Source organism: Ranitomeya imitator, chromosome 5, assembly GCF_032444005.1.
Source record: "Ranitomeya imitator isolate aRanImi1 chromosome 5, aRanImi1.pri, whole genome shotgun sequence".
Lineage (NCBI taxonomy): Eukaryota > Metazoa > Chordata > Amphibia > Anura > Dendrobatidae > Ranitomeya > Ranitomeya imitator.
Genome location: NC_091286.1, coordinates 356,570,035 through 356,589,513, shown reverse-complemented (window position 1 = coordinate 356,589,513; position 19,479 = coordinate 356,570,035). Strand labels below are relative to the sequence as shown.

The 19,479-nt window shown below is 43.9% G+C and overlaps 1 protein-coding gene across 6 annotated transcripts in view; it reads left to right on the top strand.

Annotated features, from left to right (window-relative positions):
• The window catches only part of MYO6 (myosin VI), a 326,341-nt gene that overhangs the window by 235,789 nt on the left and 71,073 nt on the right, over nt 1-19,479 (top strand). For all 6 annotated transcript variants that reach the window (XM_069726515.1, XM_069726516.1, XM_069726514.1 and 3 more), the window contains exons 21-23: nt 10,053-10,183; nt 10,342-10,419; nt 19,092-19,221. In XM_069726515.1, coding sequence (XP_069582616.1) covers nt 10,053-10,183; nt 10,342-10,419; nt 19,092-19,221 — 339 coding nt within the window. The remainder of the gene's footprint in view (nt 1-10,052; nt 10,184-10,341; nt 10,420-19,091; nt 19,222-19,479) is intronic.

The following is a 19,479-nucleotide window of genomic DNA, read 5'->3' as shown; positions in this document are numbered from 1 at the left end:
GTCACCACTTTTTTGGCATATCATGTAAAAATATCATTCAATTTAGTGTCAGCTCTGCATTATACAAGTACTTTTTATACCTCTTGACTCCCCACCAATGATGCATAAATACCGTTTTTATTCCTCCCGCAGTGTATGTAAATCTGCTCGGTCCAGTCCAGTGGGCGGGGCCTATTGTTCATCCCCCCTCCTGGCTTGCTCTACGCATTCCTTTCGGGTAATTCCTGCGTTCGCGCAGAGTTACAGCGCGTGTGCATACAAATGGTCCCTCGTGCATGCGCAGTACACAGTCAAGAGGTATAAAAAGTACTTGTATAATGCAGAGCTGACACTAAATTGAATGAGATTTTTACATGATATGCCAAAAAAGTGGTGACAGATTCCCTTTAAGTGTGTTTAAAGGGAATCTGTCAGTAAGGTTAACCCTCCTGAGCAGTCTATATAGGCACGCAGGTGATAGAAAGTTGATTAAAATGATACCTTAATGCTGCAATCCGATATCTTATTCCAGAGAAATCCACGTCTTTCTTAATATGTTAATTAGCTGATAAGATCTACAGGCAGGACATAGATCTCCCTGTGAATCTGCATCCAGAACTTATTTTAAATGAAAGGGAGTATTACCAGTGTGAGACATGTAATGGCTGACAGTCTGCTCTCCTGATCTACATGTCTCACATTAGTGATGCCTCCTGTTATGTAAAATTATATCTGAAGGCAGATACTCATGCAGATCATTGTCCCAGAGATCTTAGCAGCTCTCTTATATATCAGAAAAACATGGATTTCTATGGAGCAAGACATAAGATCGCTGATATCAAGGTTTCATTGTATTCAGCTTCCAGATTTCCTTTATTCCCACTGTTATACATGGATTTGTTCTAAAATGCCTAAATAATTTCTATATAGAATTATGAAATCAAGATCAAAATTGACAGGCTCTCTTTAACCCACTCCTGTCACAGCCAGTTTTGGGGTTATTGATCAAGCCTCATTTTTCAAATCTGGAATTTATTCATATTCCCCTGATTCTGAGATTGTTTTTAAGTGACACATTGTACTTTGATAGTAGCGAATAATTGCGCCCTATGTGAAAGGCAATTAGTAGGCATTGCAAGTAAAGAAGGAGGCACCTAGAATAAGGCATTGAGTATATTATATGTGCCTGATGTGTCGGTAAACACTAGGAGGCAAAATATTATCATAAGGATTCATTGAGATCACAAGCCCAAATACCGCAAGACAAGGATTAGATTCTCTGCCCGTGACAGGGAGCCTTCGTACTGCTATCCTCGGGGGGAATAACTGTTTGCCTGTACACGTGCGAATGAAAAGGGCAATGTTCTATTGTTATGAGATTGCAGTGCTAGCACAAAAGGAGCTGCCAGCAGCAGATCTTGATGATTTGCGTACCCTAGTGCATTCAGTTTAGCAGAACATTCCGCAGACAACCGTTAATAACCTCATTGATAGCAGCCAAGGCCTATAAGTGCCTGTATTTCTGAGTGTAGCTCTCATACTCCATTCTGGATAAATTAAGATATTTTGAAAATTGAGTCAATTTCTCATGATCGGCCCAATATTAGCCTATCTATAGATACCATAATTCCACTCTTCTTCTGTTGCATCTTCATCGTTGAGGAATATATGTAGAGAGCGAGAGGTGCAGCGATATACAGGTACATTATGCTGTTTTTTGTCTCCTCCGACAGCAACTATTAGCACTTGCTTTGTGTAGTTAATCATAAGCGCATTGTTTGCTGTTCGGTTTTGCTGTGGACGGTGGCGGTGTACAGGATGTGATTAGTTTCCCTATCGTGGTACTCGCTAAATTGATTCATGGTTAACATTCTTTTTAACGTGCCGTATTTTCCTGCAGAATGAAATAATACCTCTTTTTTCCTAGGGAAAGCTGCTTGGCATTGCAGTCACTGTACATAGACTTTGCATCATGCCTCACTGTCACATCCCCTCTACAGGATTTGTTTCAGTTTAGTTAAGCCGCAGATGAGGGGATGACATCAAAAGAAATAATACTTGAGCCCCAGGCAATTTATTTCCATGCCGTTCACCTGCTTTTGAATTAGAGCTTCATAGCAAAGTCATTTCTGTTGATTTTCCCCATTTTAAGCTTACCGCGACTATTCTTTTGGTGTTTCGATCACATTCACTCATTAGACTCCGAGTTACTTTAATTAAAATACAATTTTTCGGTGATACGTTCTTCTGATTTCTTCTCCCCAGTTTGATCACGAAGACCATCCTTAATCCCAGACCTTCAGCGTTTAATGTGACTTTCTATTTTAAGTCTAAATTGTACTTAGTTACAGTGGAATACAAATAGGTATTTTATGTTTTTTTTATTGCAGTTTTTAACCTTCCCCTTCTTGAAGTTTGCCGTGTGAGGCTACAATATGCTCAAATTCTGTTCATACTTTGTTTCAAATGTTTAGTAGGATACTTTAAAGATTATCCAGGACAGACTAATAATGGTGATTGCAGCAATGATGATCATAAGGTCATTGATCTTCTTGAACGTGTCCATATTGTGTTCGGCAGGATGATCGGCAAATTCCAACATATTGCTGCCCAACTCTCGTGTGTACCAGGGGCCATCAGGAGGCAAAATTGTCTGCCTATCACTGTTTGGAAAAGTAATTTTGTGAGAAGTGATCTGGCTTGGGTCTTCGTTTGTGCTGGATATGACTAGTGTGGCTACTGTGTCCGAGGTGTCCATACTCCGCAGATAAAGCAGACTGCCTGGTTTACGGTTTCCCAGTCGATTCCTGTTGGTCATGTTTTTGCCAGTATTTTGCCACATTTTTTTTCTTCTAGGCTGGGTTCACATGTTGCAGCTGCCATGCTTTTCATGCCAACTTGGAGATGAAAGACGCGCTGCCGAGAATCCAATATACAATAGGAAACCCTATATGCAGTATGGACGCGATTTTATTTGTCAACGCGTTTCGAGGTGATCATACCTCTTCATCAGGACAGATCACAATATCATCAGCAGCACGGGTTTTATATCCACTTTCATCTTCAAGTTTGCTTATTATCGGTTTGGTGGATCTTCAGAAGCCATCTTTGCTTAAAAGCTAATAAAGGGGTTGTGACTTTCATTCCCCCCCAGGTGAGCAAATCTCGTTTAACGCATTCCTTTGTAATCTGGGTAAGACCCTATTGCGCTTATTATCATTCCATCTAAACAAAGCTTTTCTTGGCATCGTTTTCTATGAATATTTTCCATTTTTGATATAATATAGGAAAAAAAAGTGGTTCCAATCTGTAAAGATGATCAAATTTACATGTTTGCATCACTATATTATATACTTTTCCTATTTGACATCAGCTGGGGCTTTATGATGAACTACTGTACTTACCGAGTTTCTGCAAAACTTGTACAGTAGGCAGACTCATTTATTCCAGGGGTTTCCGCAGATCATTTTTATTAAACAATTTTTTAATGATAAATTAAGTGATAAAATCTCGAAATACAGCTCGCCTCTATTCAATGTGCGTCACCACTTGCTAAAACTCAGTCTTCAGACAATCACGACTCTGGGGTTGGAAATAAGTTAGTGGAACTCCAAGCAATGCTACAAACAGAATAGACGTAGCACAAATTATTTATCCTGGCCAGGATCATAACTCAATAGTTCCTCCATCAATGTACATTCAAAAGGGAACATTAAGAAGGCGAATCACTCCCAAAACAATATGAAAATATACAAAATGGCAACAAAATGGAGTAACTGATATCACCCAACAATATATGTAATATAATTTCTATTAGAAAATAAGTAAAAAAATACTAAAATAATCAGAGCTCAATAAGGATAGTGTCAAGACAGAGGATAAAATTGATGTTACAGCAAGACATCTGGTTTGTGTAATTAAATAGAAAAAAGTATATGTTTCAAAAGTATTAGAGTATGGACATCATAATTTTCTTAAATATTTTGCAATAAAAAAGATCTATCATTTCGATCAATTCTATTATATATATATATTGTATACAGTACATGCCAAAAGTTTGGACACACCTTCTCATTTAAAGATTTTTCTGTATTTTCATGACTATGAAAATTCTACATTCACACTGAATGCATCAAGACTATGAATTAACACATGTGGAATTATATACTTAACAAAAAAGTTTGAAACAACTGAAATGAATGTTTTATATTCTAGGTTCTTCAAAGTAGCCACCTTTTGCTTTGATGACTGCTTTGCACACTCTTGGCATTCTCTTGATGAGCTTCAAGAGGTAGTCACCGGTAATGGTCTTCCAACAATCTTGAAGGAGTTCCCAGAGATGCTTAGCACTTGTTGGCCCTTTTGCCTTCTCTCTGCGGTTCAGCCCACCCCAAACCATCTCAATTTGGTTCAGGTCTGGTGACTGTGGAGGCCAGGTCATCTGGCGTAGCACCCCATCACTCTCCTTCTTGGTCAAATAGCCCTTACACAGCCTGGAGGTGTGTTTGGGGTCATTGTCCTGTTGAAAAATAAATGATGGTCCAACAAAGCGCAAACCGGATGGAATAGCATGCCGCTGCAAGATGCTGTGGTAGCCATGCTGGTTCAGTATGCCTTCAATTTTGAATAAATCACCAACAGTGTCACCAGCAAAGCACCCCCACACCATCACACCTCCTCCATGCTTCACAGTTGGAACCAGGCATGTAGAGTCCATCCGTTCACCTTTTCTGCGTCGCACAAAGACACGGTGGTTGGAACCAAAGGTCTGAAATTTGGACTCATCAGACCAAAGCACAGATTTCCACTGTTCTAATGTCCATTCCTTATGTTCTTTAGCCCAAACAAGTCTCTTCTGCTTGTTGCCTGTCCTTAGCAGTTTTTCACTAGCAACTATTTTACCATGAAGGCCTGCTGAACAAAGTCTCCTCTTAACAGTTGTTGTAGAGATGTGTCTGCTGCTTGAACTCTGTGTGGCATTGACCTGGTCTCTAATCTGAGCTGCTGTTAACCTGCGATTTCTGAGGCTGGTGACTTGGATAAACTTATCCTCAGAAGCAGAGGTTACTCTTGGTCTTCCTTTCCTGGGGCGGTCCTCATGTGAACCAGTTTATTTGTAGCGCTTGATGGTTTTTGCCACTGCACTTGGGGACACTTTCAAAGTTTGCCCAATTTTTCGGACTGACTGACCTTTATTTCTTAAAGTAATGATGGCCACTGATTTTTCTTTACTTAGCTGCTTTTTTCTTGCCATAATACAAATTCTAACAGTCTATTCAGTAGGACTATCAGCTGTGTATCCAGCAGACTTCTGCACAACACAACTGATGGTCCCAACACCATTTATAAGGCAAGAAATCCCACTTATTAAACCTGACAGGGCACACCTGTGAAGTGAAAACCATTCCTGGTGACTACCTCTTGAAGCTCGCCAAGAGTGTGCAAAGCAGTCCTCAAAGCAGAAGGTGGCTACTTTGAAGAACCTGGGATATAAGACATATTTTTAGTTTTTAGTTGTTTCACACTTTTTTGTTAAGTATATAATTCCACATGTATTAATTCATAGTTTTGTTGCCTTCAGTGTGAATGTACAATTTTCATAGTCCTGAAAATACAGAAAAATCTTGAAATGAGAGGGTGTGTCTAAACTTTTGGTCTGTACTGTACATACACACACACACACACACACACACACACACACACACACACACACACACACACACACACACACACACACACACACATATATACAGTGGGGCAAAAAAGTATTTAGTCAGTCAGCAATAGTGCAAGTTCCACCACTTAAAAAGATGAGAGGCGTCTGTAATTTACATCATAGGTAGACCTCAACTATGGGAGACAAACTGAGAAAAAAAAATCCAGAAAATCACATTGTCTGTTTTTTTAACATTTTATTTGCATATTATGGTGGAAAATAAGTATTTGGTCAGAAACAAAATTTCATCTCAATACTTTGTAATATATCCTTTGTTGGCAATGACAGAGGTCAAACGTTTTCTGTAAGTCTTCACAAGGTTGCCACACACTGTTGTTGGTATGTTGGCCCATTCCTCCATGCAGATCTCCTCTAGAGCAGTGATGTTTTTGGCTTTTCGCTTGGCAACACGGACTTTCAACTCCCTCCAAAGGTTTTCTATAGGGTTGAGATCTGGAGACTGGCTAGGCCACTCCAGGACCTTGAAATGCTTCTTACGAAGCCACTCCTTCGTTGCCCTGGCGGTGTGCTTTGGATCATTGTCATGTTGAAAGACCCAGCCACGTTTCATCTTCAATGCCCTTGCTGATGGAAGGAGGTTTGCACTCAAAATCTCACGATACATGGCCCCATTCATTCTTTCATGTACCCGGATCAGTCGTCCTAACCCCTTTGCAGAGAAACAGCCCCAAAGCATGATGTTTCCACCACCATGCTTTACAGTAGGTATGGTGTTTGATGGATGCAACTCAGTATTCTTTTTCCTCCAAACACGACAAGTTGTGTTTCTACCAAACAGTTCCAGTTTGGTTTCATCAGACCATAGGACATTCTCCCAAAACTCCTCTGGATCATCCAAATGCTCTCTAGCAAACTTCAGACGGGCCCGGACATGTACTGGCTTAAGCAGTGGGACACGTCTGGCACTGCAGGATCTGAGTCCATGGTGGTGTAGTGTGTTACTTATGGTAGGCCTTGTTACATTGATCCCAGCTCTCTGCATTTCATTCACTAGGTCCCCCCGCGTGGTTCTGGGATTTTGGCTCACCGTTCTTGTGATCATTCTGACCCCACGGGGTGGGATTTTGCGTGGAGCCCCAGATCGAGGGAGATTATCAGTGGTCTTGTATGTCTTCCATTTTCTAATTATTGCTCCAACTGTTGATTTCTTCACTCCAAGCTGGTTGGCTATTGCAGATTCAGTCTTCCCAGCCTGGTGCAGGGCTACAATTTTGTTTCTGGTGTCCATTGACAGCTCTTTGGTCTTCACCATAGTGGAGTTTGGAGTCAGACTGTTTGAGGGTGTGCACAGGTGTCTTTTTATACTGATAACAAGTTTAAACAGGTGCCATTACTACAGGTAATGAGTGGAGGAAAGAGGAGACTCTTAAAGAAGAAGTTACAGGTCTGTGAGAGCCAGAAATCTTGATTGTTTGTTTGTGACCAAATACTTATTTTCCACCATAATATGCAAATAAATTGTTAAAAAAACAGACAATGTGATTTTCTGGATTTTTTTTTCTCAGTTTGTCTCCCATAGTTGAGGTCTACCTATGATGTAAATTACAGACGCCTCTCATCTTTTTAAGTGGTGGAACTTGCACTATTGCTGACTGACTAAATACTTTTTTGCCCCACTGTATATATATATATATGTATATATATATATATATACGCAGACAGATATAGATATAGACTCCCTTCTTACCCCGACGCGCATTTTGCATCCTGCTTTCTCAAGAGGCAGTCCGTCTTGTTCCCTTAAATATGCTTGAGTCCAGTTGAATTGACGCATGTGCGCCCAAAACATGCCCCCTTCAGTTAGTAATTGTGTCTGGCATTCATTCTCCGCTTCTGCAATCCAGTTTGTTCTCCAGCCCATTCCCCAATGCGCTCCATGCACCAACCCAAACCCTGCCTCCTGCTTGCTGGATACTGTTTTGCATTCAGTCAATGTGCAGGCTCCGTGACAATATGGGTCAACGTTCACTAATTCTGTGGTCTGCCATAACGACCCTGATGCACACCTTCCATTGGAAGCAGTTGTGTGAATAGAGACTGAAGGCTGCAGTAAGAGAAACCAATACTCACACCCGGTCTCACGAATAATATTGTAGGTCAGTGAGGTCCAACCTGTGACTCTCTGGCCACATTCTGTCGAGGCGTAATAGGAATTGTAGCTAGCCAGCAGTTATTGGAGATCAATGCAATACCCTGACATTGAACCTGAACGCCATCCACAATCCAGGCTTTAGGCTCCCGGTATGCTTCCTTGTGTGACAGTGGCAATGATGAGCATAGATTTCTGATAATTTGTAAATAGTTGCGATGCTCTCTCATTTCTCAGGGTGGATTATTTTTACTTTTAGCAAAGAACTTTCTCTGACAACTTTGACATTTTAACTTTTCAAAAAGCATAAGTAAGCAAGCGACGGAAGAACTGCTGCTGCTGCACTCATTGCTGTTAGCGTGGCATTTGATTTATTGATTTGCATCAGTTCCCCTGAGACTTGGGGACATGTCGGTGTTCGGGAAGCGATTGCTAATTGTCATTTTTCCTACTCTTTCAGGAAAGTAGAATTTCAAATGTGTATATATATATATATTTATACAGTGCTGGCTACTTATTGCTACCAATATAATAAACTTACGGTGTATTTTGTGAAAACAGAGGCATTTAGATATCAAGCGACACGGAAACAATTGTTCCCGTCATGTAGTCCACCTAAGCATCTCCTAAGATTTCCAAATCCTATTCTGTCAGATAGGGTAACAACAAAAATTTCCACAAAAATTTTAAATAACCAATACATTTCGTTCAACTTCACAATTGTGTTCCACTTGTTGTTTATTCTTCACCAAAAATTTACATTTGGTATCTTTGTTTGAAGCACGATATGTGGGAAAAGGTTGAAAAGTTCCAGGGAGCTGAATACTTTTGCAAGGCACTGTATATTGGTTTCTTCTGGAGCGCACTATGTGAAATCTTTGGTTTGCAGACCAGCTGATCGTTTGCCCCTGTTGAGGGCAGAACAAAGTACTGCAGTGCGCAGGCACTGGAAAGGTCAAAGAGGCCCGGCGCCTGCGCACTGCAGTACTTTGCTCTGCCCTCAACAGGGCAGACAAAGTACGCCTGCGCCGGAGCCGTGGCTGAAGATCAGAAGAGGACGTCTTGGAATGAAGATGGGAGGCGCCGCAGCGGACCAGAGCGCCCATCTGACCGGACCAGCAGCGGACCGCCCCTGGGTGAGTATAATCTAACGTCTTTTTCTCCTCTTTCAGGTAACATCGGGGGCTTATCTACAGCATTACAGAATGCTGTAGATAAGCCCCTGATGCTGGTGGGCTTACCTCACCCGTGATTTTCGGGGTGACAGGTTCCCTTTAAAGGGAGCCTGTCACCTGAATTTGGCGGGACCGGTTTTCGGGCATATGGGCGGAGTTTTCGGGTGTTTGATTCACCCTTTCCTTACCCGCTGGCTGCATGCTGGCCGCAATATTGGATTGAAGTTCATTCTCTGTCCTCCGTAGTACACACCTGCGCAAGGCAATCTTGCCTTGCGCACGCACAGTATGCTTTGCCCAACTGCGGGCAAAGCCGAAAAGCATTAGTGCGCATGCGCCAGCGCACTATGTCCCGGAAGTATTTTGCTGTGTTCTGGCTGGCGCATGCACACTAATGCTTTTCGGCTTTGCCCGCAGTTGGGCAAAGCATACTGTGCGTGCGCAAGGCAAGATTGCCTTGCGCAGGCGTGTACTACGGAGGACAGAGAATGAACTTCAATCCAATATTGCGGCCAGCATGCAGCCAGCGGGTAAGGAAAGGGTGAATCAAACACCTGAAAACTCCGCCCATATGACCGAAAACCGGTCCCGCCAAATTCAGGTGACAGGTTCCCCTTTAAATTATAGACTAGAGATGTTTATTGACCTGAATGGGAGAGCGCTCTGGGCATGCTCTATGACCTGTGCAGAGGGCATTATACAGGAGGCGAAGTTGGTCTGTGACTATCAATTTATGTGAATGAGGGATCCTGTCCTATCTACGATTTATGGGTGTTACTTTTCATAGCAATCCTGTCAGTGAAGAGATGCTTGCTGAAACATGATTTCTACAGAAGATGAATTTTCAATCCATTATGAGGTTCAGTGGAGAGAGAAACCTTCAAGACTTCACAATTTATTTTTTTAATAACCATAAATTTCAAAGAACCTCAAAAAACTTTCAAACAATAAAAAGTTGATTCAAACAATATCCTAGCAAATGGTGTTAATATTTCAAATTTTTATTAGTTTCCTGTTTTGGAGGTTGCTCATAGTAAACAACTCCTTAAATAGAAATGTCTTCTTTTCCCAGGAATGGTGTCGGTCTTGGACCTAATGCAGGGCGGCTTCCCATCCCGGGCCTCGTTCCATGAACTCTATAACATGTACAAGAAGTATATGCCGGAGAAGATGTCTCGTCTGGACCCTAGGCTCTTCTGCAAGGTATGTCACAGCCAATTTAATTGTGACAGAAATTCCTTTCACGCTGAGTGAAATCTTCTGCGAAAACTGCTCATGTTTCAATAATTTATTGTTCGCTTTGAAGATTATTTTAAGGGGTATACATTCAAGCCTATTAATGTGTTTCTTTTATGTTACAGGCTCTGTTCAAAGCCTTGGGCTTAAATGAAAATGATTACAAATTTGGGTTAACGAAGGTGTTTTTCAGGCCTGGTAAGGTAAGTGTCTTCTCTCTGAATGTGATGATTCTAGGATAAAGGTCCGGACTTCTTATGATGTATTATTCAGCTTATATTATTAACCTTTCTTTTTCCGTTCCCCTTGAATAAAGCGCTATATGGTATTGTGGCCACATATCACACAGACAACATTTGTGCATTATTTGATATTATTATTATATTTGCACAAGTTTTCCATGTTTCTGCACATATTTATTTCATCTTATTTTTTCTTCTGTTTTTAATTTAGCTTTCCTATCATATTCCAGCTCTATATGTAATCTTTTAAAGGGAGTCTGTCACCTACTTTTTCGTATATAAGCTGCAGCCACCGCCATTAAGGGCTTATCTACAGCATTCTGTAGTGCTGTAGATAATCCCCCAATGTATCGTGAAAGATAAGAAAACCAAGTTAGATTTTGCTCACCCAGGGGCGGTCCGGTCCGATCGGCGTCGCAGGTCTGGGTCCGGTGCCTCCCATCTTCATGCGATGATGTCCTCTTCCTTGACCTGCAGCGCCCATCGGACCGGACCGCCCCTGGATGAGCAAAATCTTAACTTGTTTTTTTCATCTTTCAGGTTACATCAGGGGCTTATCTACAGCATTAAAGAATGCTGTAGATAAGCCACTGATGGCAGTGGCCTTAGCTCATATACGATTTTTGGGGTGACAGATTCCCTTTAAATTCTAACAATAAAATGTAATTCCTTTCATATTAGTTAGTATTTAGCATCCGTGTATGTAAGACATTACCACGATCCTGGAACCTACAAAGAGGGAAAACTATCATGAAAAAAAGTACCTTTAGTTTTATATACATAAATATATTAATGACTGATGTCTGCCATAGGAAAGTGACTCTATATGGTGTAACTTGCTGAGCACACACATAATCTGTCACCAGATTTTTGCTACTCCATCTAAGAGTAGCATAATGTAGAAGCAGAGACCCTGAGTCCAGCAAAGTATCACTTACTGAGCAGCCTACTGTCATGTTGATAAAATCCCTGTTTCTCCAGTCACCTTCCATGACAGCAGTATCAGGGGATGTCTCCCCTATGGGGCATGGAGAGGTTTCTGATAGTGCTGCCATGGCCGGCGATTGGGAGCGCTGTTACCTTTATGCCAGGCAGTCGAGGTCGAGGGCTCCGCTCTCCTCCTGTGAATGCTCACATCTCCGCGTTCGCCGCGTGACTTGGGACCCTCTATCCCACCCTTCCTGCGCCTCCTTGTGGGGTAAAGCAGGGCGGTGAGGTGCATCGGGGTCCTCCTGTAGCTCCCCGGCTTTCTCCTCCCTCCTCGCTGCTGATGGAGGCCGCGCGGGCACCGGAAGTGACGTTCCCGAACTTCCGGTTTTGTCCCTATGCGTTCCACCTGGAGAGCGCGCGCCAGCCGGCATCCTTCCCCAGCAGCAGCCATGACGAGCGTCTTCTTTGCATCACCCCCTACAGACCCTAGGGAGAAGGAGGAGCACTAATCACGCTGGCGACCTCGATACTATATATTCCTGGTCGGGGGGAAAAGCCTCCAGGTAAGGCCCATTTGTCTATGTCCCTCTGTGACTGGTAAATGACTGACCGTATGAACGGCGACAAACCCCTGCACTCTGCTTCTGAGGAGCCCAGCATACACCCTCCTACTGTAAGTAGTGGATGAGGTCCCTTGCTGTCCAGATAACTATAAAGTGACTTAGTTCATCTTTGTCTCTCTTTTTATTATTATTATTATTATTATTCATTTTTATAGCGCCATTTATTCCATGGCGCTTTACATGTGAACGGGGCAAATATAGACAAGTACAATAAACATGAGTAAAACAAGGCACACACAAGTACAGGAGGAGAGAGGACCCTGCCCGCGAGGGCTCACAGTCTACAGGGGATGGGTGAGGATACACTAGGTGAGGGTAGAGCTGGTCATGTGGCGGTTCAGTATACTGGGGATTACTGCAGGTTGTAGGCTTGTCGGAAGAGGTGGGTCTTCAGGTTCCTTTTGAAGGTTTCCGTGGTAGGTGAGAGCCTGATGTGTTGGGGTAGAGAGTTCCAGAGTATAGGGGAAGGACGGGTGAAGTCTTGGATGCGTTTGTGGGAGGAAGAGATGAGAGAAGAGTAGAGAAGGAGATCATGAGATGATCAAAGGTTGCGTGCAGGTAGGTAACGGGAGACCATGTCACAGATGTATGGAGGAGTCAGATTGTGAATGGCTTTGTATGCCATTGTTAGTGTTTTGAACTGTAGCCTCTGGGCAATAGGAAGCCAGTGAAGGGCCTGGCAGAGAGGAGAGGCTGGGGAGTAACGGGGAGACAGGTGGATTAGTCTTGCAGCAGAGTTTAGGATGGATTGGAGTGGTGACAGAGTGCTAGCGGGGAGGCCAGAGAGTAGGAGGTTGCAGTCGAGGCGGGAGATAAGGGCATGTACTAGTGTTTTTGTGGTTTCATGGTCAAGGAATGCACGGATCCAGGAAATGTTTTTGAGTTGGAATCGGCAAGAGGAGGCAAGGGCTTGGATATGTGGCTTGAAAGAGAGGGTAGAGTCAAGGATCACCCCGAGGCACCGAGCGTGCGGGACCGGGGAAAGTGAGCAGCCATTGACATTGATGGATAGATCAGGTGGAGGAGTAGAGTGAGGTGGGGGAAAGATGATGAATTCTGTTTTGTCCATGTTCAGTTTTAGAAAACAAGCAGAAAAGAAGGATGAAATAGCAGACAGACCTTGTGGGATTTTGGTCAGTAAGGGAGTGAGGTCGGGTCCAGATAGGTAGATCTGCGTGTCATCAGCGTGGAGATGATATTGTAAACCGTGGGATTCTATGAGCTGTCCCAGACCGAAGGTGTAGATGGAGAAGAGTAGGGGTCCTAGAACTGAGCCTTGGGGAACACCGACAGACAGGGGGCAAGATGAGGTGGTGGTGTGGGAGAGGGAGACACTGAATGTCCGATCTGTTAGATATGATGAGATCCAGGATAGGGCCAAGTCTGTGATGCCAAGAGATGAGAGAATCTGTAACAGGAGGGAGTGGTCCACAGTGTCGAAGGCAGAAGACAGGTCCAGGAGGAGGAGGACAAGGAGACAAGGTCCCTGCCCCTAAAAAGGATAAGATGCCCAGCCGCAAGTGTAGCGCATGTGCGTCCAAGCTTCCCTCCACTTACAAGAAAAAGCTCTGCCAACCATGCACTGATGAAGTGCTGCGTAATGAACAGCCCTCTCTTCTGGACAGCATCAGAACCCTCATCAGACAGGAGGTTCAGTCCTCTATGGCGGCCCTTTCTCAGGCCCGACACCACAGCCCCCTCCTCCTAAGAAAAGAAAGATGGCTCCTGTAGATTCTGACTCTGACTCAGGCGAGATCCGTACCTCGGGTTCGGAGGACATTTGAGAGACTGAGGGTTCCACTTCCACCCCCAGACAAGATAATAAAAAGTATATTTTTTTCTTCCGAAGATATGGAAGAGCTAATTACTATGGTGAGGGGCACCATGGGAGTGGAGGAGGAGGTAGTGAGCCACTCCGTTCAGGATGATATGTTTGGGGGCTTAAAACCTAGGGCCCCAAAAGGGTTCCCTATACATGAAAACATTGAGAATCTTGTCCTACATGAATAGGGCTACCTGAGGAAGGTCTGAGTGTCCCGTCAGAGTTAAAGAATCGCTTCCCTCTTGATGGGGACTGTTCTTTATGGGAAATACCTAAAGTAGATGTACAGGTGTCCAGGGTAGCCAAAAAGACGTCTCTTCCTTTTGAAGATTCCGCTCAGCTCAAAGATCCTATGAATCGGAAAATCGAGAGCTTGTTAAGAAAATCCTGGGACACATCCACCAATCTACTAAAAACAAATGTGGCCTCAACATGTGTTGCCAGATCCATATTCCTCTGGCTACGTACATTAGAAAATCACCTTTCTCAGGGGACTTTAAGGGAAGAGATACTAAACTCTCTACCACTACTTTAGAAGGCAACAGGGTTCCTTGGAGATGCCTCCGCTGAGTCTGTGCGTGTAGTCGCTAGGTCTGCAGTTCTCTCCAATTCAGCTAGGAGAGCTCTATGGCTTAAATCCTGTGGAGGTGACATTACCTCCAAGTCCAAACTATGTGGTATTCCTTTCCAGGGACATTTTGTTTGGACCAGCCCTTGATGAAATCTTAGACAAGGCTACAGATAAAAAGAAAGCTCTTCCAGAGCAGAGAAGCTCTAGGAAATGCTTTTTTCATCCCTCCCGTGAGAAAGCTCCCCAGAAAGATTCCAAGGGTAAAGGTAAAACAGCTCGGTGGAGTTACCCAAAAGGGGGTAAAACCAGGAACATCCTTGTCCCCCAACATCAGCAGGTCCCTGAGAAGCAATGACTGCTCTCCGGTCGAGGGCCGACTCTCGAGCTTTCTCTCCCAATGGCAGGCCATCACCACAAATCAGTGGGCCCTGCGTACCATACAGGAAGGCCTGAGGTTAGAATTCGAGAGATCTCCTCCTCACCGCTTGACAATTACCTCCCTACAGTCTCCACACCTTCGAGAATCCCTGATTTCAGATCTTCAGGGTCTGCTTCAGGCAGGAGTGATTTCCCGGGTACCATATCAGGAAATGGGAGAGGGTCACTATTCTCACCTGTTTTTTGTAAAAAAAAAAAAAAAAAAGCCCTCTGGGAAACGCCTTATCATCATAAACCTGAAACCCCTAAATCGGGTGATCAAATATCGAAGATTCAAAATGGAATCAATCAGATCAGCAGTCCCGCTAATTGGTCAGGATTGGGTAATGGCTACGGTAGATCTGAGGGACGCATATTATCATGTGTTGATACATCCCGACCACAGGAAGTTCCTCAGATTTGCAGTTACCCAAAACCATCGGGTCAGCCATTATCAATTCAATGTCCTTCCATTTGGAGTCTCGTCAGCTCCACGTCTTGAACTGCCAAAATCTTCGACAGGGAGTCAGCTGGGATCAACTTCCTTTGAAGGTGCTCACAACGGATGCAAGCCAGAGAGGCTAGGGCGCCGTAGTAGAAGGTTCCCATTTTCAGGGGTTGTGGCCCCCAAACATCAGGTCAAGCACGTCAAACCTGAGAGAACTAAAAGCGGTGGAGGAGGCTCTAAAAGCTGCATCTATCCTCATCCAAGGTCACCATGTACGTGTAATGTACGACAACACTACTACAGTGGCCTTCCTGCGACACCAGGGAGGCACGAAATACACCTGCCTGAAATTAACCGCTACGAAGATTTTTTTCATGGCCGAAAAAACACCTCCTATCCATCACAGCAGTGCACATAAAGGGATCAGACAATGCCCAAGCGGACTTCCTCAACAGGAGGGACTTCCATCCAGGGGAGTGGTTTCTAAACCAAGAAGTCTTCCTATCCCTGGTCCGGAGGTGGGGAATTCCCAACGTGGGTCTGTTTGCCAATAGTCAGAACACGAAATTGAACACTTTCTTCCCCCTCAATCCTTCAAGCGAAGCACAAGGACTGGATGCCTTCTCCCATCCTTGGAAGTTCGCTCTGGCTTATGCCTTCCCCCCAATTTTTATGTTAGCAAGAACACTACAAAAGATCCGGGCAGATCGAGTCACAACGATTCTGGTGGCACCGATGTGGCCAGGAAGAAGCTGGTACGGCGCATTGACAGACATGTCTCAAGAGGGCCCGATACTTCTGCCCCAGATAGTCGACCTTCTTCAGCAGGGACCCCTGCTGCACCCGAACTTACATAGGTTGAAACTGGTGGCCTGGTTACTGAGACCAAGATTCTGAGAGCCAGAGGTGTCTCAGATGACGTAATTCAGACCTTACAAAAAAGTAGTAAACCAATAACCAATGCCATCTATGGCAAGGTTTGGAAAAAATTTTCATCCTGGTGTTTCCCAAACAACCTGTATCCATTCCATCCCAATATTGCACAAGTCTTAGAATTTCTCCAGAAGGGACTGGATTTAGGACTCTCACCTAGTACATTGAAGGTTCAGGTGTCGGCACTTAGTTCCTTCTTTGATCAGGATTTAGCAAGCCACCGCTGGGTTAGACGTTTCATGATATCTGCAACTAGGATTCGCCCTAGGCTCCATGTTCAGACCCCTCCTTGGGATTTGAACCTAGTCCTGAATAGTCTGACCAGGGACCCGTTTGAACCTTTATCAACCATCAGCTTAAAAATCCTGACCCTTAAGACCGTCTTTCTAGTAGCAATCACTACTGCTAGGCGTATAGGAGAGCTGCAGGCCTTGTCAGTACATGAGCCATATTTAACCATCACCATGGATAGCATAATCCTTAAGCTAGACCCTTCCTTTAGGCCTAAGGTGGTCTCAGATTTCCACAGAAGTCAAGATATCGTTTTACCCTCATTCTGTCCAAATCCATATAATCCGAAGGAAGAAGCCTTTCACACCCTGGATGTCCGCAGGGTGGTCCTTTTCTACCTCCAACAGACTGAAAATTGAAGAATAGACCAAAACCTATTCGTCCAGTTGACAGGATGGAATAAAGGCAAAAAGGCAGCTAAAAGAACAATCGCTAACTGGATCAAACAGGCCATTTGTCTAGCGTATTCATCTCAGAAGCTTGCAACCCCGGCATCGCTGAAAGCCCATTCCACTCGTTCAGTCTCGACTTCCTGGGCAGAGAGAGGCAACACATCGTCTGAGCAGATATGCAGAGCTGCCACCTGGTTGTCAGTCCACACATTCACCAGGCACTACAGACTAAATTTCAATAGGGACCTATTGTTTGGCAGACGCGTTCTGCAGGCAGTTGTCCCTCCATAAGAATTTAGTTGTTGGCATTACTCCGATACTGCTGTCATGGAAGGTGACTGGGGACAATAGAATTAGTCTTACTGGTAATTCGGTTTCTAGGAACCTTCCACGACAGCACTAATTTCGCTCCCTATCTGATATTCTTATTGGATGATTCCTGCACTTAAGTGGTAACTATACATGCTACCGTGTCCAGAAAAAACACTGGTGGTTGCAGGAAGGGGAGGGGTATTTAACCTCTTTGTTTCTTGTCCCCTATTAGGACGGGGAGACATCCTCGGATACTGCTGTCGTGGAAGGTTCCTAGAAACCGAATTACCGGTAAAACTAATTCTATTTTTCTCTGCCACAGATCTAGCTGTTCTCTGAATGCTGAGCTCTGTATGACCCCGCCCCCTCTACTGATTGGCACTGTTCTGTGTACACTGTACATGGGAAGAAAGCTGCCAATCAGTGGTGGGGGCAGGGTTACATTATTATGCTTGTCTACCTGGCGGCAAGTCTTTGTCCTCTAATGATAATCAGCAGATAAAACAGCGATGTTACAAAAGCAACACTAAGCAGGACAGTAAGTGACACATTGCTGGAATCAGGGTCTCTGTCTCTACGTCATGCTTCTCTCAGATTTCCGTTAATACAAAACCCAACATACAGATACTTTTTTTTTTTTTTTCAAACTATTTCTGACCTTCTGTGTACCCAGTTTTACATAGCTGAATGGGCGGTCCTATTTATATATTTCCCAGCAGCGTTTGCACTCATCAGTGCTGAAGACCCCCTCTCCTGTGTGCTCCTGACAAGCTAATCTTAGTGAAGAATTCGCCTTATGCCTCTGTGCACTCTCTGCTCCTGACTGACAGATACTGTCCGCCATCTGTATGACTGAGTGTAGCTACCTGCTTCATTATAGCAGAGCTCAACTGTCCTGCAGTGCAGCGCGGACACATAAGCTGAGCTGTGCTTGTTGCCTGCTGCTGACAGATCACTGATGTAAAACTGCAAATGCCTCTCTGTTGATGCCTATGGCAGACGATTATTGGCTCCAGTGTACAAGCAAAGCTTCTCTGCTAGAACCCAGCTAACAATGGTGTAATACACACTGACATTAATGGCAGGAGTTCAGATCTGGCAGGCAGAGCGTTGTACAGGAACATTGCAGATACTGGACTGCGCATGACTAACCAGGAGCAGTGGAACTACAGAAGGACAGTTTTAATGGCAACTCAAGGGTAAATTTGAGCCTGGAGAAACGTCCTATAGGAAGTGATAAGTGCAAAACGGGACAGATTTAAAAATGAGTTATATTGGCAGAAATGAATAAATATGTGTATGTATTGGGATTTTGGGAATAGCCCTATAAAGAGGATCAGTCACCAGATACCACAATATAAACTGCATTCATTATGAAATGGATCTTAAACTGCCTAGTCGGAGTGTGAGTCTGAAAATTGCGGTCACATGACTGCCTGCTCCTCGTCACTGCGTGTGCACTGATTCACAACTCTGCAGTCACACGGAGTGACCGTACACTTTTCACCCAGAGTCCGGACAGCCCCTTTAATCTTCCCCACCTAGCCCAATTGACAGCTCTTCAGTGTCCTCGCACCCTTCTGCTGCCGAGATCTCTCACTGCTCAGGACAAGCTGCAGCTGTCAGTCAGACTGTGAGCAGAGACTGAATAATCTTTGACTCATATGCTATTTATACAGCATATAGATATGGCTCTTGGATTAGAGACAGAATACATTTTGGCCAAATTAAGTATAATTGGAACATACTCCAACCGCTACATACGCCATATTATTCCGGTTACCCTATACTTATATTGACATACAAACTGATAGATCCGGAGTGAAATAGTCATCGGAATTAAAGGCCCCTTTATTATTTCCTTCTATTGAGACTTTATTTTTTTCCGTTCCAGTTTGCCGAATTTGACCAGATCATGAAGTCTGATCCAGATCATTTAGCCGAACTGATAAAGCGCGTCAATCACTGGCTTATCTGCAGCCGCTGGAAGAAGGCCCAGTGGTGTGCACTTTCCGTCATAAAACGTAAGTGGATTATTGTGTGGCGAGGCATAAGATGTGCATTCATAAGGTTAACCATTTCCATTTGTATTCCGAGGCATGGAAATGTTTAAGAAGTATTTTATTTCCTAATCCTCTCTAGATTGGGTAGAGTCCTTAGCGCTGCCCTTTCTCTTGCTGATATGCATGTCGGCACATAATAATTGTAGAAGTGCTCGCTTTTTACTGCAGAAATTATTGCTTGAGTTTTGTACCTATCGTCCGTTTATTGTTTTGACCCTA